The 26,985-nt window shown below is 35.1% G+C and overlaps 1 protein-coding gene across 1 annotated transcript in view; it reads right to left on the bottom strand.

Annotated features, from left to right (window-relative positions):
• The window catches only part of SGCZ (sarcoglycan zeta), a 240,196-nt gene that overhangs the window by 209,917 nt on the left and 3,294 nt on the right, over positions 1 to 26,985 (bottom strand). The window contains exon 2 of the mRNA XM_049790941.1: positions 21,758 to 21,952. Within this exon, the coding sequence (XP_049646898.1) occupies positions 21,758 to 21,952 (195 nt within the window). The remainder of the gene's footprint in view (positions 1 to 21,757; positions 21,953 to 26,985) is intronic.

Genomic DNA, 26,985 nt, shown 5'->3' with positions numbered 1-26,985 from the left:
GACTGAGGAAGCACTACTATACACTTGCTCTGGTCTACATTCTTTCCTACACATGCAGTATTTGCTATTGTCAGAGATAAGATACCGAACTTTGGTCTGATATGTGATAAATATGACGTCAAGTAATTTATCCCAAAAATGTTAGTTTAAGTGAAGGCCATAGAGGAACACAGGTTTTGAACAGTTTTTTGCTGACTATCTTAAAAGCCTTTCTCCAGATCTGTAGCATGTAAGAAAGCAGCTAGAGACAAATGTTTCTTAACTGCTAGATCTTAAAACACACCGAGGTTGGTTAAGTAACAGTATTCAAATGTTAAAAATCAGCATGTAAATTATTGCGATACAGAGAACACTTATTTAAGTTTTAAATGAAAATTATTTATTTTATTATTTGGATAATTATTATTTGGATGAATCATTATTTTTCCTGTCCAATTAAAAAAAAAAGTATAGTGCTTCAGGTAATAAATGCAATTCTAGCTATCTCTACCAGTTTATTTCTGTATATCCTTTCCTAAAGCATGCTTTACAAGTTGTTTTGTTGAAATTAATTCTCAATGGTAAGAATAACTTCCAATAATAGTTTCTACCCTGAATAATCAAATGAAGGGAGGAATAAATTACTACAGATTATATAACACATCTTAAAAGCAGCAAAATTACACAACTACTAACATTTCAGGTGTTCTCTACTGAGCTTTAGATTTTATTTTAAACCCACAATCATCAAGACACTTGCTGAAAGGCAAGACACACACCTGATCTGAGCCATCAACCTACACATCTACTGTTCCTGCTGACTGAAATTTCAGAAATCTTTTGACCTCACACAGAATGCCAGGGGTCAGCTTGCATGAGCAGCATGAAATCAGATGTGCCATATTGTTCAGCATCTGTTCCTAACTTCACATAATGTTTCCCCAGAAAACATGGGGCTGTCAGCATTGATAATTCTGTGCTAATCCATCAACCTTTACCTTTTTTTTGTTTCGTCAATTATTCTCCTTAGAGCTTGTTTAGCTAGCTGTATGTGGCTAATGAACCTCAGATTAACACCTAGAAACTGTCAACTTAATTTATATTGAGAGTTGGTCTTTTCTTCCTTTTCTTCTTTTTAAATCTCTCATTTTCAAGACTCAGCCTGTATTCTCCTCCTTTTTGTTCTCCCTTACCATCAGCCTGAAACCACTTCTCACTAAAGACCTTTCTCTCCTGATACTGTAATTTTTACAGTAGCATTATAGAGTTTAGAAACAGTTTTATCGTAAGTATATAATATTTCTAAAATCATTCAGGCATCCAGCAATTGTGTTTATTTTATGTCACCATCACATCATGAAAGATTATAATGGTTAGAGGCCAAATGCATTTCTAAATTAATATAAAATTTATAGCTCTTCATTAATTGGGCAAAGTAATAAAGGAATGACTATTTAATAGCTTCTAGATATTTCAAGTACTTTTAGCATACTTAAATATTTCAAGATACATTTAAACCTATAAATCATATAAAAATGAATGTGCCACGTACTTCATGCTTCTCTGCTAACACACACATGTGGGCATCTATAGTAGCACTGTGAAAACTCACACCTACATAAATAACACAGTACTGGTATTGCTAAATATGCTAGAATTTGTCTTACAGTGACATGAAAAGTAATCATAACTGATAAGAATAGACTTGTATTTCCTCTAGCAGAGATTTTCAGAGAAAGTTGAACCAAGTGCCTATTTCCAATGAAAGATAATAAAGCATACTCAGTAGAGTTCTGTGTGAATAATGCCAGAACCATTTCAAGAACCCAGTTTTAGGTATATTTCAGAGTACCTCTCTGTGCTAGTAAAACTTGGCATAGTCCTATATTAAACACTTTGAAAGAATAAGGAGTACAGTTATTGGTTTTGTCCTGCTTTTAATGTCTTTTTTTTCTCTTTTTTTTAACTTTTCTATTGCTTTTTCTCTCCCACAATTTTTGTCTTGACTCTCATTTCCTTTCCAAAACTATATATTAAATAAAACTTGTTTCCATAATTAAGTTGATTACTATCAGAAAAGCTTTTTTAATTACAGTGTTCATTTATTTAAAGACAGTGTATGACTAAAGAGCATGACAAAATCCATGAAATAAAATCAAGAATCAAGTACTTTTTGAAAGCCGCCAAGGCTGCTTGTTACCAGTATTCAAGTTAAGCACTTAAAAATTCAAAAATCAACCTTCTTAATAAACAAAAATGCTTATCTACCTCACCAAAGGACATTCTCTTTTTACTCAAACAGCATGAAAGAGCAGACAAAGACATAACATGCATAAGAATTAAATTAACACCCCCCAGATCAAAACATACTCCGTCACTACATTGTAATCAAGCCATCTTACGTTTATTCCCTCTAATACTGAGAGGAATATACTAGCTGCCAGAAACCACAGGTACTTTAATTGATCCATTGGGTCATATATTCCTTTGGTTGTAAAATTCTAGTGACTTATATAATCATGTTGATTTCATTATGTAGTATTTAAATATTCAAGTGGGTTTTCCAATAACTTCAGTTTTGAAGTAATAAATCATTAATATTCACAGCTAGGCAACTGCTAAGAGTGCTAAAAATCAAACTCCGATTTTCATAGTCCTTGTCCAATGCTCTCCTCAGAAGACTAGTATACTTCTGTGCAGTATATCATATCTCCTAGGGTTGTCACCCTTTTAATTTTAGTGCTCTAAAAAGTATGTCTTGTTTTTCATTTTGAACCATATTGCTGCCTGAAGCTATTACATCTATTAGCTAAGTAACCTTTTTTATATGAAATATAAATGACTTTTTTTCAATCTCACAATTCTTTTTCAATCTCATAATTTTTACCACATTATGTTAGTCCTTTCTTTTATCTTGCATTTCTTCTTCCCTCTGCATGCCTTTCCTACATACCCTTTTACTTTCATTTTGCAGCATGTAGGAACACAAATGTATACAACAGATTCTGAAGTTTAGCTATATGAATAGATCTACTCACATAAAATCAGAGTAGTTAAACTATTTTATTCCTTGAAGTTTCTGTCCTCATGCTCATCACTACCGTATGACTACACATTCAAGTAACATGAAAAATGATATCAGCACATGTCCTTTATGCTGATAACCACATGGCAATGGGTCATATTGTTTAACACCACGGCCTGGGAAAAATATAAAAACAGTCAATACTTATAAAAGTGGAAAAAAAAAGGAAAAATAGTTAATATTATTATGTCATTACTTGAAGATTCAAGAAGTTTTGCTGACTTGTGTACTTTTAAGAATTTGATAGACCAGTGTGCTGCTACACTGGCATATAGATTTGTTTTGCTTTCCAAGGAAATTAATCTAATAAATAACAGAAGAAAGTTGGAGCACTTTATATAAAGACCTTTTTGTCAAATAATAATTAAAAAAACAACAAACCAAAACAAAAACCCAACAAATGTATAAAAATATGCAAATCTTTTCTGCTTTCACTTTACATCAATTTGAGATTGAAAAGCTTGTTTTGTCTCTTATACTGAGTATATATTTTCTAGGTAGTTTTGGAAAATTACCACCTCATATCCCAGTAATACTGACACCATATCTTCAACCTACTGTATCTGGATCAAAAGTGATTGCATTTGTCATTTCCTTTGGTTGATAGCTGAATAAAAACTGCCATTCTATGAAAAAAAAAAAAAAAAAAGGACTTTTTTTTCAAGTATTGGTAGTTACAAAATGAACTATGGAAAATATTCTAGTATTATGCAATGATGCTTTATTTCAAGGAGATTAATCAACTCCAACCACATAGGCAAAATCAATTAAAATTCTCATGATATCATGTTTCTACAGCTAAATTTTAAAGTATATTCAAAACTGAATGTATGGACAAGCTTCTGGAAATCCTAGCTTGTACATTGACTGAATCAAGATCACAGGGCAAACAACAGATTGATATTAAAATGCAGCTGGAATAAGAAAGACTGCCTATGATTCACAGGGGTACCTGTGTAAGTACACATATGTATGTTTCATACACACATATGAAAACACAAAGGGCACGCATGCACACACACACACAAGTTATACACCAGAATGTAACAGACTCATAATGAATTCTAAAAAGATAGAGGTAGCTGAATCACACTTTTGTGTCTCTAACTTGTAATAAGCAGCAATTAAGAAAGAAAAAAGGTAAATCAAAGTGATCTGAGCTGCCCATACAGTGGCCTCTTCCTTGTAGATTTTACAGAGGGATGGAGAGAGTGAGCTGAGAATAAGCACAGAAATTAATCTAGATATATGTTTGGGGTTTTTTAGCAATTTAAAGTGGATTTAATCCATTTTAGTAAACTGAAAACAAATTATTTATAAAAGAACATCTATAAAATTTTGCTTGACAAATTTACACAAGTGTAAATATGTGTCGCCTATGGTATTATCTGAAGCCAAGGACAGAAACTGTGAATCAACTGACTGATGTTTTCTAGTTGAGACAGTACATTAGAGATTTTGAAGTTTTTTTCAGAAGTTATACAGCCAATACAAACATAATTACATTTGTAAATGTGGAAAACAAAAAAAAACTCTTCAAAATTCTAACTAAGGAAATATTATCTTCATCTGTTTGTAAAATTATATGAAGGCAGGCATTGCCTGGAAATAATTTAGTTTATTAAGTCACACTTTTATGGCAGAGAGCATTAATTTAGGGATCTAAATCCAGTATTTAGTTTACCAAGATATCTCAGTTTAGTTTTGTTCTGCTGTGCTACAACACTGCTACTCAGCATACCACTTAATTTTCTTTCCTATTTATGGAAGAAAGTAAACATCCTAAATAATTTGTAATTTCATCTGGAACCAGGGATTGAGACTAAAACACTTATTTCTCTTGCCAAAATGTGATCCTTAAATTCTTAATTTTACTGCACACTGTGATGTACTGTAATACACAATACAAACAGTTGGTTTATCAATATAATGTATAAACTGAGATCCACGTCCTCAGCACCATTTTCATAAAAACATAAGGATGGCCATTCTGGGTGAGACAAAAAGTCAGCCTAGTCCAATATCTCGTTTCCAGCAGCAGCAAACAGAAGGCACCCAAACATAAGAATAGGATATTCGCATAAAGGCAGTTTTTTGGTAAATCTCTTGCCCTTCAGCAATTTTGATAGCCTTTGGTACATACTTTCTTCTATGTATTTGCCCAGTCAATTCTTAAACGTCTATAAATTTTTAGCATCCACATCATGCGGTGAAGTGCTCCACAGATTAACTACAGGTGATGCTGCCAGTGTAGCATTTTTTCTTTTCCCCAATTATTCACAACTTCTCTCCAGCCAAGTGACTAACCACCACAGCATGCTCCTTGTGCGGGCTAAATGGCTGTCTCTTCTCTGTAGCTGATGTTCAACCTGCTTCTCCACCTTCTCCTAACTGCCTTAGTTCCCTGGACTCTGCGTGGAATTAGTACCTATAATTGTTGCATTGTCTCTAAGTGAAAAGGAAGCTGGAAGATTTGTGTCACTCACGTCTACCTTTAATGTACAGTTACTGATCTTCACTGTCCTGCCCAGGCACAGAAATTCCTCCAAGAGAATCAGTACTTTCAGCATCATGCTTCGAGGCTTCAGAGCCTGCACAAGTCATCACATACTGTTCTTTGTCACCCTTTATAACATAGTATTTGTTTATCCTACATCTGTTATTTTCCAGAGTCCACCCAGCATACTGTGCATATTACACACAAAAATATACTGTGAGGATCCTAACGCTCAAAAAGGAAATATTTCACATATAATGACTCCAGAAGAGTGTTTTACAAGAGCAACAGGCAAAAAGCTGTGCAGGATGGTGTTTTTAAAACAACATACATATCATCAAGATTGACTTACAACTACTTTTGAAAACTAAGCCATTAACTGCTAACCTGAAACTTGACTTTTTTAGATTGTGTGTATAAGAAAAACACCAAGAAGTGTGAAAAAGCATCTAGAAATAATCTAATTACTTTCAACAAAGTACGCTACAGGTAGTGAGAGGTTTTAACACCTGTTAAGCTACAAAGCTATCAAACAAGAATTTTGGAAAAATTCTTTGTAATACAGACAGATTACTTGATGTAAAGTTATTATTTCGGGATGTCTTTTTTGTGTCAATAAATTGTGTGTACATCATGAGCTTGTTAAATGTTGAGCAATACTCTAATAATTTCAGTTAAGTAGGACAGAGTATTGTGAAATATTTATATGACTGGATTACTCGGATGGAATCCTTGGATCTTCTGTCAATGAACACTAGTAGCCTGCCAGAATATTTCAGCTGAGGTTGTACCTTTGAGAATCTCTATCTTATTGTATAATCTATACTTATTTTCATTTGCATTGAAGCAATGGTTTAAGAATGTTTTAAATTCTTAAAACAGCTTCCCCTTTACAAGCTTATTCAATCAAAAGTTCTTATCAGGTGTTTTGTTGTAGTCTTGCTTTACATAAGTGACTCAGGTTTCACCTGAACCTTAGGGTATCTGAAGTAATTTTATTCACACACACCATGAATCAAAAATCCATAAATAATATCTTTCAGACTACAAAAATTATTTTTTAATTTGTATAGTAATAAAAACCTTCATCTGCCATTGAATTTTATTTTCTTGAAGGTAAATGCTTTGTTAACCTTCAGTGAGCTACAGATTACAGCTTTATTAAATCTTAAAAGAGGAGTATAACAGTCCTTTGACAGTTAGGCCAAAGCTCAGATAACAGTTCATAACAGGATATTTATTTTTCCACAGCTCATATTAAGAACTTTAGATCAGAACACTCCTGTTAAAAATCAGAAGTGAACTGAGAGTTTATAGAAAGCATATTCCCCAAAACTTTCATATCTGCCACAGACTCTGTGTTGCCATCCTCTTTGCCCTTTTTTGCTGTCCAACCGATCCTGTTTAGGTACCACAAAACAGCGTGATCCTTTTGTGACCATGACAAAGGGATTTCCCCAGGAGCATCCTGTAGATACGGTTTCTTTAGAGAAAGCTATCAAACTTTTAGAGAAAAGGGAGACTCTTCACTTTAAAGAGCTGTGGCAATGGTTTAAGTTGAGGGCAATTATAGAAAGAGATAAACTTTATTTACCTAATTTATAATAGCTTACCTACTTCATCTGCTTGACTTAAAAACCAAATTTCCTTACTTACATACTTACATCATTAATGCAAGCCCCACTACTGCCTCCCCCCCCCCCCCCCCAAAAAAAAAAAAAAAAACCAAACAAACAAAAAAACAAACAAAACCAAGCAAAACCCAAAAATTCTGATCAGAGATTACTTGATTACTTGGACATGGATAGTTCTCCCATTCAGATCTTTCCTGCAAGGGTCTTCCCTGATGGGCTCAATATAAAAAAAAAAAAAAAAAAGAAGAGACTATTATAACTTATTTCTCAAGAAGGAAAACAGATCTACACCTACAAAAAGACCCAACTTCATCCTTTTTAAGTGACTCTACAGAATCATTGTATTTCCTCTTATTAGGATTTTTCAGTATAGCTAGGAAAAAGGAAAAGATACTCTCGGGTTTTATTGTCCATATGTTTCCACGGTATTATTGTCTTTATATCCAAATGCAGTAAGAAAGGCTCAGGATGCAAGCTTGATTTCTGCCCCAGTCTTTTCTTTTAGGCTTTAATTCTTTCCATCTCTAGCCTCTGTTAATCACTTCAACAGAACTGTTTTACAAAATGGCAGAAATGGAAACAATTAATTTAAAATTTTATGGAGTAGCAATATAGTCTTCATAACTGAAATAATGACAACACCCACTAAAATGTATTTTTACATAAGTAATCTTTCCAAAACACATAACAGTAACATGATCTCTGAGTCCAGTGATTGAAATGGAAAACAACAAAGCAAGGGTTATGTAATTTTCAGGTTCTTTCCATTAAAAGTTCAGAAGTGCCATAAAGACGTGGTTGCTAAGTCACACTATATTCTAGCTTGAGTAATTCTATACCATCTTTTAATTTTAAAATTGTATGCCTCTTATTAATAAATTTTTCTCCTTAAAGATTCCAATGTCTCCATAGTAAAAACTACACTCTAGATAATGATAATAATCAATAAAATAATTCTAAAACTATTTCTTAAGTCATAAAGTGATTTAAATCACTTTGCAAAGCATTTATGAAATTTAAAGCTGAGAGCAAGATAATGTAGAAGTAAGCATAAAAATCAACCCTCTCCCTTTATAATTAGCATTTTAATTATGGAAGAGACAAAACCAACATGAAGCCATCAGGAAATTAAAATGTAAACAGTTTGCATCCCTCTTGAGAAAAAATAAGGTTTATATTTATATATACACATAAGCTTATATCAACGAGCCCTGAGAACAAATCCACAGGCAAATTTTTTTTTAGTATTAACTGCTTGCATCATACATTTTTCTTTTAAATTAACTACTGTAAAAATGAACAAGTTCTTTAATAGTTATTATCATCGTTTGGTAAACAAATTAAAAAGTTAGAAGCATGTGCCTTAACATATAACATGACAAAAATTATTTCAAACAAAAGTATCTTTTGGGTTGCATGTTCATCCAATAGAGTTAACACAGATTTTTATCTCCTCTACCGCTTCTAGGTAGCATGCCCAGACGCAGAAAGATGGCTTAAATGAGTTCTATATTCCTGAAGACAATGAAGGAAATGAGAAGAGCCTCCATCTCTATAAAAAATGTCATAAAAGGATGATTTGAAGATGACCAAGTATATCTTTTTTTTTTTTTTTTTAAATTTCTCTCTATCTATATATCCATGTGCATCTACCTTCAGTATTAAAATATCATCTGTACTGAGCAGAGCAGAGCAGGATAGTAATTCTGATTTTCATTCTATGAAAAGAACTTTTCCTTTTTTGACTTGTGCCAGCAGAATATACTGAAACATGACTGCTTAAAAGTTGGATTAGTCAATCAAAATTCATATATATTAATTCATACTGTATTTTTATTATACTTATTTCAGTTAGGCTTTTTTGAAGTAGACAGAAATTTGTTACCCTCTTGCACATCCTTGCTTTTACAAACCTGAGCTTTGAAGATAATATGAAAAGCAAACACAGTTACTAGAAAATTTTGCTTGGGAAGCCATTTCTTGGTATTGTTTTACTGTGTAGACAGATTTCAAGGGGGTCAGAGGAAAGGAAGATGTATAATTAAAACCAATTCTGCGCACCATAAAAATGCACATTTCATTATTAGAGATGTTAAAATATGTATCTGATTTTTTCTTTTATTTTTTTTTTTTTTTTTTTTTTTTTTGTAAGATGCAATAAATAAGCTTGAAATCTCAAGATTTTACAGGAGGCTCTCCACAAATTGTTTTATTTAACTGAATGGCACAATAAAAAAATTTGCACTGAGTCTCTGAGGGTTGACGCTTGACTGAATACGTTATTGGCATGAGGGACACTGATGTGACAGAAAGGGTATGCACTGTGTTGCCTGCAATAACAAATCATTAGATAAGCTCCGTTGGACCAGGCTTTTCCAGAAAAGGCAGCCAAACTTATATTACAGTCAAGAGCTTTAGGATTGTGCAATAACGTTGACTTCTATTGTGTGGTGGTTCCACTATTTCTACATTGCCTCTAGAAACATCATTTACATTGTGCTTTTATTGGATTTCTTGATTTTTATTCCTTAATTGTATCTAGCAGTATAGTAAAATATGACTGTCAGATGTAAACAAGATATACCATCAGTGTTGCAACTTTTGGGGAAAGGTCTTAAAATTTTTTCTCCTTATCCCGTCGGCCACACAAATATCTTATTCACATTTTTTATTTCAAAAAGTTCTTGCTGCTCTATTATTTCTTCTTAAAACATTTGATTTCATCATTTAATCCTGCCTGGGATTCCAATGACACATCTAATAACCTGACTTAAATGAAAGAAAGGGAAATACTCTGCCACAAAAGATACCTATCACTACGTATTCTATCTCATCTTCCTATTTCTTTTTTATTATAATTTCTAGAAGTACTAGGTCTAATTTAGGCTAGATTGACATGAGTACATTGTGCTCCTGTACACAGACTTGTATTGATTTCAAGATGGAAGGTTTGTACAAATAAAAGCAGGATTCCAAGCACAGACTGTAATTTTTTATTGTACTTTATACCCACAAAGATCGTCTGAATAATAGGAGGGAAGGAAGAAACCATGAAACATTTTGTTATTCATACAGATTGTTGGTGCCTTTAAGTAACTAAAGGTTGTTCAAGCAGTTTGAGATCTTTCTAATTATTGCTAAATGGCATTACAAAATGTTATTGCTTGGCCTGAACTATAAAATTAACTTGGTCTGCTTTAGTTGCCCCTATTGGAGACAAACATGCTGATGCATTAGCCTTTTCTTTTCATGTAATCACTTTCTGTTGATTATTTTCTTGAACCCTAATATACAAAATTAAGTTTTCCCCCCATTAAAAATGATTGCACATCAACAGCTGTCTTCAAATATCTGCTATTCAAGCTATGCAATTGGACAAATCTAAGTGTCAGAACTGGCTTACTGGATAAACCTTTAAAAATTCAAAATTATCTTTGTATAATATTCTCTTGAAAATCTCACTTTCCACAAACACTAATGTCATGCTAGAATACACATGGAAAGGGAGCACAGCTAAAAGCCAATAATGGAAATCAAGTTAATTCAATTTTCATGAAAGCAAATATTTGAAAAAATTTTCTGAGATACTTGTTCCAGCCTATTTACATAGTGAATGATTAAGAATAAGCTGTCTAGTAAACATTGTTCACTCAGCTCAAACACATTATTATTATTTAATAGAAGGTAAATGTCCAAAAACTGAAAGAAAATATATATATATTCATTGTCATCTAACTTATCGCATGAATTGAAGTTGTTGTCCTCTTCTATACTTTCTGTAGTCCCACTCAGCATTCTTTTTGAATATTAAAACTCTTACAAGAGGTTGCACGAGTCATACTTTAGTGCACCTCAGAATCACTGCAGTGAATGGTGGAAGAAGATATAGCCATCCACACTTTTTCTGAAACACGTGGCGTGCTGTGGCATGCTGACATGGGATAAAAATACAAGTTATGAATCTGTGTCCCTTAAGCTGATTCTAAATCAGTCCTGACACTTCATGAAACAAATCTGAAGCAATGAGACAAATGAGCAGTGACCTTGTAGAGGCAAATACCGATATGTTCTCAATGCATCTCTATGAAGTAACATTGTTTATAGGCAGTTTTCCCTAAGCATTCAGGTTCTGGATACTCCAGTACAATTTTCCAATGGCACTGCAAGGTCAGGTTGAAATTGCTTAAACTATCATATAAATAGATTTTTTTTTTTTCTACAGTGCATTAAATCACATCTTTTCAAGGTTAAGTAGAGTGCAGTATTTATTCCCTTTTTCTGTCAGGAACTTTACTAGTATTCTGCCATTAAGTCTGCATGACAAAACAAATATAAAAATGAGAAATTAATTTTATTGCATTTTTCCTCATCAGAGATAATTTGTAACAATAAACACCAAAATGTACAGATATATATCTCAGGAGTAAAATAAAGTATTTAAAATCTGCATTCAGCCACCCAGAATAAAGAACTCAAACTGCACATCAAATCAAGGCAATTCATATTTGCTAAAAAGTGCTATTAAATAGCACTGTTTTAAACAATACCTTCCTACTTTTTACAGGAAGATGCATTTGCATGAGATGCCTAGTACTGTAAAATAGCTAACCAAATACATGAAACAGTGGCTTGACTTTTCATGCAAACTGTTGCTGTGCATATATGTAACAAATAGGAGATGGCAAATTTGATTCCAGGTTAGTTGCCTTTCCACTATGACACGACAGATTTTAACTTTTTCCCTTTCATTGGAGAAAAAAAAAAAAAAAAAAAAAAAAAAAAAGGAGATAACAGAGATTTACAGAAGTTAATTAGGATTGTGCACATTATTTACTATACAGTCAAGTAAACCTACACCATACTTGCACTGACAGATTGATTTGGATTTTTTTTCCCCATAAGTGCTAGGAAAGGAGGTACATATACAAAATGAGATAAAAATTGATTTAGAAAAATGGTATTAGAAATACTTAAAATGAGTTCTTCTTTGTACTCAGGACAGCAACTATGTGATGTGCTCAAAAGAGAGCAAGAATAAATCAGTTAATTCCTACCGAATGCACTCCAAATGAAAGGGGACATAAGTTTTATAAAATACCCTCCAGCTCCATAAAGTTGTGTTTTCACACGAATGTTAACAAATGCGATAAAAAAATACAAGTAAAATTAACTCATAGCAAGATTCTTTAGCTGACATGCTATGAGCAAGTGTTTGAATCATGCATGGAGCTGACAGGTTCATTCAAGAAGCTTAAGTTTCTATTTTCCAGTGCAACATAAAAAGGAGATGAGAACATAGCCAATTATATAAATAAGACCCTGAGAGTGTATGTGTAGGCATGTGCACGTGCACCCATGTGTATGGTTTTCTAATATTCATTTTAGCTGGCTGACGATTTTCTAAACTTTTTTTCAAAGGAATTATAAATCTGAGCAGAAAATTTTCTTGAGGAATACACAGCTGTTTCACAGGAATTTTCAATAAAATTTGTTATAAGGATGATATCTAATATTTGACACTAAATGATAGTAAGATAGAGGTCATGTATCTATTAAAAAGGAACATCAGAAATCAGGTCTAATAGCCTATGAGTAGGACACTTACCTGGGACATGGTCTATATTGGAGACTGCATGAATTTGAACCTTGGTCTCCGATATCTTGACTAAGTCTTTTAATCATTAATAATTAATGATATTGCCTGCTCTGGACTGGATCTTTCTCACTACAAAAAACAAACAAAAAGGAAACAAAAGCTTTCTTGCATTCATCCCAAAATGGGACATAAGGTTCTTTAAAATATTGAGGGATGTAGAGAAATAGTTTGCTATCTAGTTAAGAGATAACAAGTTTTGAAAATGAGATCATTTACAGTTTAAAATAAAATATTGACAATAAATTATTGCCATTGAAATAAATGAAATCTGCAGATGTGACAGAACATATTTATTAAATATCCAGCAACTACTATTAAATCATAATAATATTTATTCAAAACCTAATAACAAACTGCTGTCTTTGTAAAATGAAAGAAGTTGTCTGTTTGCCAAAGAACCAAAATATTTTTGAGTAGAGGTAAGTACGGCTATTACACAACTTCATAAATTTCCAATGCCAATCTGCTACAAATTAGACATGTCTCCACAAAAATTAGCTAAGAAATACAAAAAATGTTTGGGTTTAGTTCTACTTGAAATTGTGTAGCTGCCATGGACAAATACTATCTTCATTGCATAGATCAGCAGAACCAACTGCAGAACAGAACAAATACTGTTTTAAACATCAAATAAAGCGATCTAGGTGGTCAAAGAATCTTACAGCTGACAGCTCGTATCACCGTCATGCTTGTTGAAAAACTAATAATAAGTGTTACAGTATAATTTTGCAAATAAATTATTTTCTTATTCTACAGTATGCCAGGACAGTTTGCTACAAGTCTAGATAAAAGCATTGAATGCAGCCGCTTTAGTTCTGTACCACTAAAACCTTAAGTATCAAATTATAGTTTTAATGGACAAATTGTACTTTTAAAGAGATCATAAGTATTTTTTCCATATTGGTTATTAAGATCAGAAGCGTGTGCATGCATATGTGTGTGTGTCCCAACACCACAGAATGTTAAAAATTTGAGATTTCCTCATTCTTGCACGACAATCAAAACCCAGGAAAAAATACTTGTGTTTACTGGTCTCTTTAAGTAGTGTTAATAAAATATTATCATTCAGATTTAGATTTTTTGCAGATCTGAAAAATTCTAACTCTAAAAGTCAAACTCCTAAAGGAATATAGGGACAATCCATAAAGATGGAAAAAGAAAGGAGTTAACAGTTGCATATATCTGCACTGTTATATATGCTGTCACATAAAAAGAAATCATGCTTAGCTGGCACATGCATCTTCCAGCAGACATTCAACCATTTTGCAAACTACCTGCTGTCCAAACAACGTGAAGTTGGAGCTAGGCAGCCAGCAACCAGAGTATGTTCAACTGTGAGCATGAAGCGCATGAATTCTAGCCAGGAAATCAAAGTGCTGTTTATGCTCTGCTTATGTTTAAAGCTAAATTGAAGTTCAGGTTCCCTTGAAAAATAACTGTCTCATCCCAGATGATAAGTTATCTCATTCCTGATCTTAAAAGTAATTCCCATGGTACTACAGGCAAGAGGAGTTTAACATGTATCAATACAGAAAACATCATGCCATGACAACAGTGAAAACTGACTACAACACTGCCAGTAACTACAGCAAGAACAAATATCTGAATTGGGTGACTGCATTCTTAAAGAGGCAAAAAAAGTCTTTTCATGCATCAATTCCTATGGGGAAAGCAAAATATGGAGATGCACAAAATCAGAGGTACTACCAAAACCAGTAAAACAATTATCCTCAGGGTACTCAGCCCCCCAAACTGGAACACAGGGATGGAGAACAGAATATACCTCCCATAATCCAGGAGGAAATAGTTAATGACCTGATACGCCATCTGGACACTCAAAAATCTATGGGACCAGATGGGGTCCATCCAAGAGTACTGAGGGAGCTGGTGGAGGTGCTTGCCAAGCCACTCTCCATCATCTATCGGCAATCCTGGTCAACAGGGGAGGTCCCAGAGGACTGGAGGCTTGCCGATGTGACTCCCATTTATAAGAAGGGTCAGAGGGAGAATCCAGGGAACTACAGGCCTGTCAGCCTGACCTCGGTACCGGGGAAGATTATGGAACGGTTTGTCTTGAGAGCACTCACATGGCAAGTCCAGGATAAGAAGGAGATCAGGCCCAGTCAGCATGGGTTTACGAAAGACAGGTCCTGCTTGACCAACCTGATCTCCTTCTATGACCAGGTGACCCGCCTAGTGGATGAGGGAAAGGCTGTGGATGTTATCTTCCTTGACTTCAGCAAGGCCTTTGACACTGTCTCTCATGGCATATTCCTTGAGAAGGTGGCGTCTTGTGGCTTGGATAAGTGTACTCTTCATTGGATGGATGGACAAGCCCAGAGGGTTGTGGTGAATGGAGTTGAATCCAGTTGGTGGTGGATCACAAGTGGTGTTCCCCAGGGCTCAGTATTGGGCTCATTTCTGTTTAATATCTTTATCAATGATCTGGATGAGGGGATTGAGTGCACCCTCAGCAAGTTTGCAGATGACACCAAGTTGGGAGGCAGGGTCGATCTGCTTGAGGGAAGGAAGGCTCTACAGAGGGATGTGGACAGGCTGGATTGATGGGCTGAGGCCAACTGTATGAGGTTCAACAAGGCCAAGTGCCAGGTCCTGCACTTCGGTCACAGCAACCCCATGCAGTGCTACAGGCTTGGGGAAGAGTGTCTGGAAAGCTGCCCGGCAGAGAAAGACCTGGGTGTGCTGGTTGACAGCCGGCTGAATATTAGCCAGCAGTGTGCCCAGGTGGCCAAGAAGGCCAATGGCATCCTGGCCTGTATCAGAAATAGTGTGGCCAGCAGGAGCAGGGAGGTGGTTGTTCCCCTGTACTGGGCACTGGTGAGGCCGCACCTCGAGTCCTGTGTTCAGTTTTGGGCCCCTCACTACAGGAAAGACATTGAGGTGCTGGAGCGTGTCCAGAGAAGGGCAACCAAGTTGGTGAGGGGCCTGGAGCACAAGTCTTATGAGGAGCAGCTGAGGGAACTGGGGCTGGTTAGAAAAGAGGAGGCTGAGGGGAGACCTTATCGCTCTCTACAACTACCTGAAAGGGGGTTGTAGTGAGGTGGGTGCTGGTCTCTTCTGTCAGGTGGCTGGAGATAGGAAAAGAGGAAACAACTTGAAGTTGTGGCAGGGGAGGTTTAGGTTGGATATTAGGAAAAATTTCTTTATTGAGAGGGGTGTCAGGTATTGGAACAGCTGCCCAGGGAAGTGGTGGAGTCACCATCCCTGGAAGTATTCAAAAAGCGCGTAGACGAGGCACTTCAGAACATGGTTTAGTGGGCATCGTTGATGGTCAGACTGGATGATCTTGAAGGTCTCTTCTGACCTAAATGATTCTATGATTCTATAATTTAGTGCTGATACTTTGTAGGATACATGGCTGAGTCACAGGCTAACCCAAAAGAGATCCTAAGAACTAAAGGGGTTCACATTTGTATTTTTCTTACCATTACAATTTTTTCATCTTTTGTAAACTACAAACTTCAATGTAATGTAATAAGCAACAGAATAATGTAATATCAAGTAAATTCCAGTATCAGTGCCAGTTGTGTAGGTATTAGAAAATGTGTAAAGGCACTGATATTAAACGCCTCCCCACCAAGAGGGGGACTTGGGTTTCTATGCTGATTGTTCTATGTCACTTCACAGCAGGAAGAGGAATACTTTCAATTTCTTTTTTAAAACTGTAATTTGAAATACCCTCAGAAAACTTTCAGTTGCATATTTCTACACTGGTATTTGTTTGGTGATAAAAATGTAGGATAAATCTCTTTTACAGAGAAGTAATCAGATTAACAGATTGTCAATATACTTTATTTGTTAACAGCTATATGAAAAATAAATTCTATAAAATTATAGTTCTATTGAGGTTAGAATAACTTAAAGATGATCAAAATTATATCAGAGAATAATGATAAAGTGATTAAATCTTTAAAGAAAAAAGTAAGCTAATTACTTATGCTATGGACCATACAAATACATGACAAGAAGAATGCAGGCACAGTAAAAAATATTTCCTTCCTTGCTATCCTTTAAAATTCATATATATCACATAAGTGAAATAACCAGGATATTATAAATACACAACATATCCATACTTTACCCCGTGGTTATGTCACTAAGTTATGACATGAGTGTCCCACCCTTCTTGAAATACCTAGTATGCTAATTGTACAGACACAAAAAAGTAACTAACAGCTTTGAGCTTCATTAGACACATATAACCTAGACTAAATGAGAGAAAATTACGTCCTGAGGGAAAGTGAAAGACAGATGTTTCCATGGGGGAGCCTGTGGACTGTGGCAAGGCCAGTACAAGTAAACGAAATTATAAATGTTTCCTAAAACTCAAGTCTCCTAAGTATTATTTTGATTTTGACAAAAGCTATGGATTTTAGTTCTCAACTTGATTTTTCCAATATCCTTTGGAAAGAGGCATGTCTCCATTGAAGATCAGGCTTAAGAGACATGAGGACAGTTGAGTTCATTCTTGAAGATAACAGTTGTTTACTTTTCAGGAAAGCATTTAATACAATAGATGAACTCTGAAGTTCAAGCATGTGATACAGAGATTTTGATGGTTCCGTTAGGGGACAATATACTGTAGAGGTTGTCAAATTATTTTATCCTTACCACTCAGGATAGAGTAGATCCACTCAATGTACATAAGACAACAAAGAGCTTTATTCCAGTGCTGAGTTTAGCCTGGGAATTATTTCAGGGCTAAGTTATTGGCAGACCATTTGTTCAAGGTCAGATCTTCCTCTAGTGTAACTGAACCCTGAATGATTACTGTCCACGTAAACCCAGGATGGTATGGTGTGTTACAGCTACATGCATCTATCAGTGGAATTGTTTAGGGACTTTGTCCTGAAGTTCTTACATGCTTTCACATGTATCTTTCTAAACAGATGATCAAACAGTGAGGTAACATCTCGACTAGACATTAAATGACGGTAGCACTATGCTAGCAGTGGTGGAATATCTTTCAAAAAATGACTACATCTCTGATTCCTCTATCTAATTAATATTCCTTCTGCTACACAGATACTAATTACCTTCAGTTTTGTTCATCTGATACATTTTATATGAGGGCAATTATTTGTAGCTTGTTTTTACCTTTCAAGTTTCTTACATTGTAGACTGGAAGAAGAGATTGCATACCCTAAAGTTTCTCTACCTTTCCCAGCTATACTACTTAATCTGATAAAAGGAGAATTACACAACTTGCCTGTACTGTTTTTACACAATTGCAAATAAACCGTATTTCCTTTTAAATTACTTCTTTGATGAGTTATTCAAAATCAATCCCTAAGGACAATTCACTTCAGTTACCTGTCCTACTATGAGATGAATGGCCTTACAGGAGACCCTATGTCTCTTCTCTGTGTATAAAAAGAGCATGGGATAACTAGCTCAGATTCAGAATGCAACTTTTACACGCAAGGCCAGTATGTACAGAAAACTTATTCAACTGAAGAATCTATAAATTTAACTCATAAAGGCTTTTATTGTGCCAAGTGACCAGTGGCTGCAGCTGTACAGTTAAAAATAGAAAGTCAACAGCTAATACAAATTAACAATGATGCAATTGTCACCCAGCAATGACAAACCCATGCCCTGGCTCTTCACGACCCCTTGAAGTGGTGCAATTACTATTGTTTTTATAAAAAGCTCAACAATGGTTTATGCTAAAACAGCAATAATGTCAACATGTCAAAGCAGTTCAATATCAACAATTATTTTATCATGACTAGATTCCTCTTTTGTGCAAATACTCTTTAAACCAATTTAGCACAAGTATTTTCCTTTTCAAAAGTTTTCGAACTGCACTTCTGATTTTCGATCACTACCAGATATACAAATACAATTTCTTAGTTTCTATCTATCTATACATATATGCGTGTACCTGGAAGAAATATATGTATATTTCAAAGCTACTGCATTCTTTAAATACATGAAGTTGAGGTTTATAAACTAAATTATTTTACTCTCAGATGTCTGTTGCTAAGAATGTGACTCCTTCAGACTTGATATAAATTTTCCACTGGTGCTCAAATGTGCATGTGTGGACATAAGCGTGAAGATTTTACTGAACCTTTTAAAAGACAACCATCTAGCAATGAATTTTTGAACCTATATGGAGACTCTAAAGTGAATACTAACTAGTCCAAGTAGAAGACTACCATTCCATGAATCTCCAGAAAACTTGTGTTCTTCAGTGTATAATTAACAAAATGGATTCAAACATGATCCAAAGTAACTGTGCTTATAAAAGCAGAAGCAACTACTGACAGACTTTTTTTCATTCTTTCAGCTTTAAGTTATATGATACACCTACAGCTATTACATGTAGCTTTATAATATTAAATAAGCTATTGTACTGTCATTTAATTACTATATGTTTTAACAGTGTCTTTGTAAAACAAATGTGTGCACTTTAAGAAATACAATTTCAGGTCATAAACCAAAGTTTTATGCCTATTGATTCTGTTTTCTGCAACAGTTTAAGCAAAGATCATTCCATAAATTTATATAAAAGCTGGAAGACAAAAGCAAATCAGACCTGAAGCAGTAGATTTCATTTAAAAAAAACATGAAATATTTTGCCATTGAAAGAATAATGGTTAATAATTTTATGTCAGCAGGGATGTACTACATATCAATTTGAGTAAGAATGGTCTGGTGGTGGTATGATCATTAAATAAAATGCTTCTGTTATTCTTTTTAAGTACAAAATCCTTTGGAAAAAGTAATTTTTGCAGATTGTTCATAACAAAGTGTAAGTAGGAACTTTCATTTCTGATGTAGTTAAGGGGTATATGATATTCAAAAATGAATAGTGTTCTCAAGCATAAGAAATATTTGGGGGGGGCTTTTGATATGAAAGGGGAGTGATATGTTCCACTTTTTTTTTCCAAATCACTTACTGGTATATATAACTATGGTTAATGTGAACATTCAAAATTAGTTTTAATTCTGTAACAGAAGGGTTAAAAAGTAACTCACCCTAGTCAGTGGCATACCATTTATCTGAATTTATAACAAATTCAGGATTATTAAAGATGCACATGAGCTTTGTGATTTAGGAATTGTAATAATGAAATAACTAGTTTATAAATCAAGTGCATAACATTTCAAACACTATTATTAAGCCAGTGTTTGCATAATTATTTCAGATACATACATCTCTCAAGCTATTGAAGCAAGGTCTTCAATCCACTAACTAGTAGACAGAACTGCTGAAAGAATCCGGCACTAGATTTCCTGCACTAGATTCCTGCACTGATTTAGTGATTCATCATAAACCTTTAACTTTCTAAAAAAGCTTTGACATACAGGAAAGAAAAATATTTCAGAATTTTTTTTTTTGCTTTTGTTTTAAAAAGATTGTATGTTCAAATTGTAAGAGTTCTAAACTGGATAGTGCTATAGTAGCTTGTAGTGTGGAAGGCCAAACATTGCCTAGATATGAAAGCAGTAGTTTCAAATATTGTATTGGAATGCAACCTCCTGCACAGAGAAAAATTCCATGCTTTTTAAAACATCTTCTTAACTTCTTTAAATTTCCATGCTTAATTCTCTTCTGGAGTAAGAGCAGACCATTTTACTGAAGTCAACAGGTATGGCTAAATATGCTTCTACTACAAATAAGAAAAGCATATGTGGATGTCCTGTTCTGCAAGCACATTATGCCAAAAAAAAAAAAAAAAAAAAAAAAAGAAAAAAAAAAGAGAGAGAGAGAAACAAAACAAGCCAAAAAACCCCCCCACCCAAAAACCAAGCAACGCCCCCTCCCCAAACTTCTAACAAACTTTTCAGTTGTCAATTTATAAATCCAACATATTCATCCACTAGTGGCAACTCAAAAGTAGCAATATATTTTCCCATTATGTCTCACCAGGAAAATCTCAGATAACCCTATGCATTACAGAGCATTAGCAGATATAGGACAAACTCAGCCGTATGTTTAATGCTGGGGTTTTTTGTGGTTTTTTTTATTTCTGAGGAACTCATGGAGAATAGAAATGTGCTATGACTCTACGAGTTAGAAATGTATTACTAGATACATCAAAATATGGCTTATGAAGGTCAAAATCCAGAGAGAGAGACTACACTGATCCTAGCAGAAGCACTGCTGTTTTAAACTGTGGAGCCTTCTATCTTTTCTTTTTATATACAGAAAGACACTACTCCACTGTCAACTAGTGAGCACTTCCACCACCTTTATGCAAACAAAGCTTTGAGAACAGCTGGGCAGATAACAGTTTTCACTGAATGCAGATGTTCTTTCAGGTGTACATCTGAAATACAGGCTCAGTAACACTTTGCTGCTATTAAAGATTCTAGATGGAGGCTGTCTCATAGAAGCCCATGGCTCTTACACCCACCTACCCCCTCTTATCAACGTCAAAACAGCTACTCTAAGTTCTAGGTGAAACACAGTCCAAATGGTCAGTAAACTCTAAAAAAATACTAAGAACAACATAAACTTAAAAAGCCACCCTAAGTTGACCTAACTAACCCAGTTTCCTTATAAGAGAGATACCATACACAACAGGCATAATAAACTCCTACTGATTGCTGTCAGTGGTGACAAGCAAAAAAGAGATACTTGGGGCAGTCACCATGATGCTTTTGGTTGGGCAAACAAAAAAAAAAAATCTAAGATCCCAATGTATTTTCAGCACATACGATTATCCAAAAATATCTGAATATATAGGGCACAGGTCCACTCACTGCAGTACATACACAAAAGGTATAAATACCTGAAGGAATACTCAAAGTATATACGATGTTTAATTTAAAATTACAATATCTGTATATAACATGGTAAAGGAAAGAGAACTAAAACTACAAGTTATTACTTGAAGAAACAGGTTACATAGAGTTACTGTGATACTTACCACTGTGAAATTCATAACCTTCAAAATCCATACTGTCATTGCTAAGTTAACAATCATGGTAACCAACAGCAGAAGGACAAAGAAGTATAAGCACCTCTTTCGCCATCCATAAATCCCTACTGGGTAAAACTGAGGATTTTCAGTCCTTGGAAGGCTGTTCTGTTGTGTTGCTAATATATACTGCTCTCGTGTCATCTGGAAAAGAAAGATGTAAGTACAAGTAAGCAAATGAGAGGTCTGTTTTTCATAGATTTTATTACATGATGATTATCTGAGAATGTATAGATAATCAGTTTCTATGGGTACAGAAGGCATGCATTCATTCAGCATAAACCATATTAATGTTATTTTTACTAGGCATTTAGTAAGAATTTGGTGGGTTTTATTAATTTAAAGAAAACATTTGGTTTGATATTTCAAATTGGATTTGCAATTCAAATTTATCAGCAAGAAACTGTAAAAAATATTAAGGTAATCCATGTATGTATCTTATATTCTATTTCTGAAGACTTTTATTGTCTCGTATGAGGAAAATTTGGTTTTGGAGAAAAAAGTCATGTAACTTTTTTTTGTACTGGCTTTGGCTGAGCTAAAGGTAATTTTCTTCATAATAGCTTGTAGCCAAAACCAGTACACTCTTTCATACAAATAGAAGAAAAATCTATTATTTCTAAAAAATGCACGTCATAAATGAAGTTATCACTCTTTTATTACACTTAGTAAATTAAATTAATAATTTATGCCATTAGACATACACCCATATTTTACACAAATTATGCCATTGTTTATACCATATTTTACACAAAAAGAAACATTAAAACCCTTCAAATCTTTAATTTTTCCCTTTAGGAGTTATGGATACTGCCATCATCTGTTGTTTTCCTGAACCAGTTTAAGTTCTAGCATGCAAGAAAGCAGTAACTGTTTGCAAACTGCTTAAAGAAGTTATCATTAATTCTCCTTTACAGCAAAAATATTTATGTCATCTAATAAGAAACTATTTAACATTTTTTATATCCTTAACTTTCTTTTACAGATATTTACATTCATATTCAGCTGTCACATTGCCTTTAGACTGGAAGCTATTAACTTTTCTCCATGACTTAAAAATTAAATTAAAGCAATCTCATTCTGTTTATGTAAAACTACTTCCTGAAACATACCCATTAAAAAGATTGGTTTAATAGGCTTTCTGCTCAGGAGGAGAAAAAACACCCAAACACAAAACAAAGAAATACACAAAACAAATGAACAAACTTGTAAACCAGATAGAATGATCAGTTTTATACTTAAAAACTGCCTTTATTGTTACTAAAAGAAAGTAACAAATGCACAGAAATGGGCCAGTTGATTCAATTATAAATAAAAACCAGATTAAATCAATTTGAAGGATCAAACAAATGTTGATTTCATAACATTTTTAAAATATAAAGCTCAAACGTGTTTAGGTAAACATCTCTATTGCTAGATATTTATTCAAATCAAAACTCTTGAGGTTTTACCATGCACTTGTTAGTGAATGTGACATTAATGGCATAAATTAACTCACTGTGAATAATTACAGCTATAAGTCATAGAATACACATCCATATTACAACAATACATATATCACTGGAATAAGTCAAAACAGAAATAATGAATTTATAAAGCAGGTTTTAAATAAGCTAGTAAACAGGCATTTCATCATTTTTATTCTTTTCAATCAGAATTGCTTCTCTTTGCCCATAATTTCAATTAAATGTAACATTTAGCAGGTTATTTATGTAGTAAACCTGTACAAACAGAACTTTCCTCACCGATGTTTCTCAGTCCTCCCAGAGCAAAGTGTCAGTAGGCTTCAAGACTTTAGATCACCCCTTTATCATATCCTGGCAGTATGCATCCTAGCTTTGTCTGAATTCCTTAAGAATTCAGAAACTGAATTCACGAAAGGGTTAATCATTTTCCTCCTTATAATGAGTTTCTACATATTTATTTAGCTAGCTATTGTAAAAAAAATGTAACGCATGACTACATTTTGAGATTTAAGGTAATTAGTATTTTTTCAACCATTTCCATTGTCTTGTGACTTTAGTTTATATATTACTTATAAGACAATTATTACTATTAAAAATAGTTGAAAAGTCAACTTCTAGATTGTGAGAATGCCAGAAGTAGCACTGCCCCTGAAACTATTAACGTGGCCCCATGAAATACACCCTTTACAACACAATCATTAAATACAATGTTATTTTATTCCATCACCACAGGCAGGCATTAGTCAGTTCCCTCAGTGTATACTGTTCAACAGAGTGAGGCCTGGTGATGCAAGTTCTCCCCCTGCAGCCCATGGACATCCACAGTGGAGCAGATATCCACCCTGCAGCCTGTGGAGGACCCCACACTGGAACAGGTGGATGTGCCAGAGTCTGTGACCCTGTGGGAAGCCCGTGCTGGAGTAGGCTCCTGGCAGGACCTGTGACCCTGTGGAGAGGAGGCCACACTGCAGGAGCAGGTTTTCTGGCAGGACTTGTGGCCCCACAGGGGACCCAAGTTGGAACAGTCTGTTCCTAAAGGACTGCAGCTCGTGGAAATGACCCACGTTGGAAAAGCTTGTGAAGGACTGTCTCCCGTGGGTGGGACCCCATGCTGGAGCAGGGGAAGAGCATGAGGAGAAAGGAGCAGCAGAGACAATGTATGATGAACTGACCACAACCCCCCTTCCCTGTCCCCCCTGCGCTGCTCAGGAGTAGGAGGTAGAGAAAACACGGAAGAAGGGGGGGGGGGGGGGGGGGGGGGGGGTGGCGGGGGAGGTGTTTCTAGATTTGTTCTTATTTCTTATTTTCCTACCCTCATCTTACCCCTGGGTCCCCCAAGGATCATTATTGGGCCCAGCGCTGCTTAATATCTTCCTAAGTGATCTGGATGATGGGGTCAAGTGTACGCTGATGAAGTCTGCAAATGATACCAAACTGAGTGGGGAAGTGGACACTTTGGAAGAGAGAGCCACCCTGCAGGAAGACCTGGGTAGGCTGGAAGAGTGGGCTAACAAGAACCTTATGAAGTTCAACAAAGACAAATGTAAGGTCTTGCACCTGGGAAAACATAATCCAGGAGTGCAGCACAGGCTGGCATCTACCTGGCTGGGGACCAGCTCTGTGGAAAGGGGTCTGGGGATCCTGGAGGACAACAAGCTCCATATAACTGAACTGTGTGCTTCAGTAAAGAAAGCCAACAGGATGCTGGCTTGCATCAACAAAAGCATCACCAGCAGAGATAAAGAAGTCATTATCCCACTCCACTCAGTGCTGGTCAGGCCACACCTAGAATACTCTGTTCAGTTTTGGTCCCTGCTATACAAGAAAGATGTGGACAGGCTGGAGAAGGGCCACAAAGATGATCAAAGGCCTGGGAAGCCTGCCGTATGAGGAAAGGCTGAGAGAACTGGGCTTGTTCAGCCTTGAGAAAAGAAGGCTTAGGGGAGACCTTACCACCACGTTCCAGTACTTAAAAGGGTGGCTACAAAGAAGATGGGTACTCCCTTTTTACAAGGAGTGACATGGAAAAGACAAGGGGTAATGGGTACAGGTTATTCCTGGGGACATTCTGATGGGACACAAGAGGGAAATTTTTCACAATGAGAACAATCAGCCACTGGAATAATCTCCCCAGGGAAATGGTGTATTCTCCAACACTGGACACTTTCATGATTCAGTTGGACAGGTTGCTGGCCATCTTGCCTAGACTGTGCTTTTGCCAAGAAAGGTTGATCTTAGAGGTCTCTTCCAACCTGCCTATTCTATGATTCTATTATATGATACTCTTTTATTAATTGGCAATAAATTAAATTTATTTCCCCAAGTCAAGTCTATTTTGCCCATGATGGTAAGTGCTGAGTGATCTCCCTGTCCTTACCTCAACCCATGAGCCTTTTGTCATATTTTCTCTCCTCCTGTCCAGTTGAGGAGGGGAGTGATAGAGCAGCTTGGTGGGCATCTGGTGGCCAGCCAAGGTCAACCCACCACAATCATGTACAAGCAATTTTTTTCTTAAATCTGTTGAATATTTTTCCACTCAAAAACCAAAATAAACATTTTAATTCTGAAACTGCTCAATATAAAACCAAACAACACCAGCTGCCTTTGGACCTCAGGCAAGTTGGTCAGACCCAAGTCACGTAACATCAACTCTTCACAACCACCCACAAGGATCAAGGCCTCAGTTTTCTAAGAACTGTACATATATACATAATAAGGAAGCCCAAAGAATTTGCCATTTGCTATGAATATAAAAATATTATGATCATTTGGGCTTTATTTTTTAGAGTTATTAATCTAGCCAGTTACAGTTATTGGCAGCACTCTCACTACCAGTTTGTATAAACATGTAAAAAAAAAATATATTAACTATTAACTGATTTTTAAACTATTGAAAACCAAAGCAAAGCCTAGCTGGTCTGGTAATTAGTACCTGGAGATGTTAAAACTATTAAGATAAAAAACACAGAAATGTTTGATAAATATCTCCATTTAGTATCATGTTTTTATCACCAGTAACTGAAAAGTTACTAGACCGTATCTACTTCAGATAAGTATTTTTAACTGAGTAGGACCTGCTGTGAGCTCTGTATTTTTGTAAATCATGAAAAGGCAAAGAAATTTCAGAACACTAGAAGGACAATTTATTAAAATATTTTTTTAAAAGTCACTTGCATGAGCTTTGCTAAACTGCGCAATATAACAGAACATCTTTCAAAAAAAGGTCACACCTAAAAAAAAGTTTTTGCCAAGAATTCTGATTGATAAAGTGCACATATACTTTATTTATAAAAATACAGACAGACAGGTATTTATGAATATATATATATGTAGGTCAGAAATTCATAAAAATATACACACAAACTTTTGATGACTGAATTGCTCTTTCATCCTACTGAACTTTCAAAATCCATTATAAAAATATACATTCTAAACTAGGTGACTGACAGATCTTATTGATGAGGAATTATTAAATGGACGTTTAAAAAAATCTGACTGCGGTATAAGCTTAATGTTATTTCAGTATTCAGGTCTTGTAAATATGAAATGACTGGTGACAACATTTCAAGATGAGACAAGAGCTGTGGTTTGAAAGTTTACCTGGGTTTCTAACATTAGGATGCTTGAGGGTCTCAAACCAAAAGTAATTAAATTACTGAAGTGCTCTGTTAAATAATTCAAGGGTTTCAATCTTAGCATCTTAAACTGGTA

The sequence above is a fragment of the Accipiter gentilis genome, chromosome 3, assembly GCF_929443795.1.
Source record: "Accipiter gentilis chromosome 3, bAccGen1.1, whole genome shotgun sequence".
Taxonomy (NCBI): Eukaryota; Metazoa; Chordata; class Aves; order Accipitriformes; family Accipitridae; genus Astur; species Astur gentilis.
This window is presented reverse-complemented; position numbering and strand designations above follow the sequence as displayed.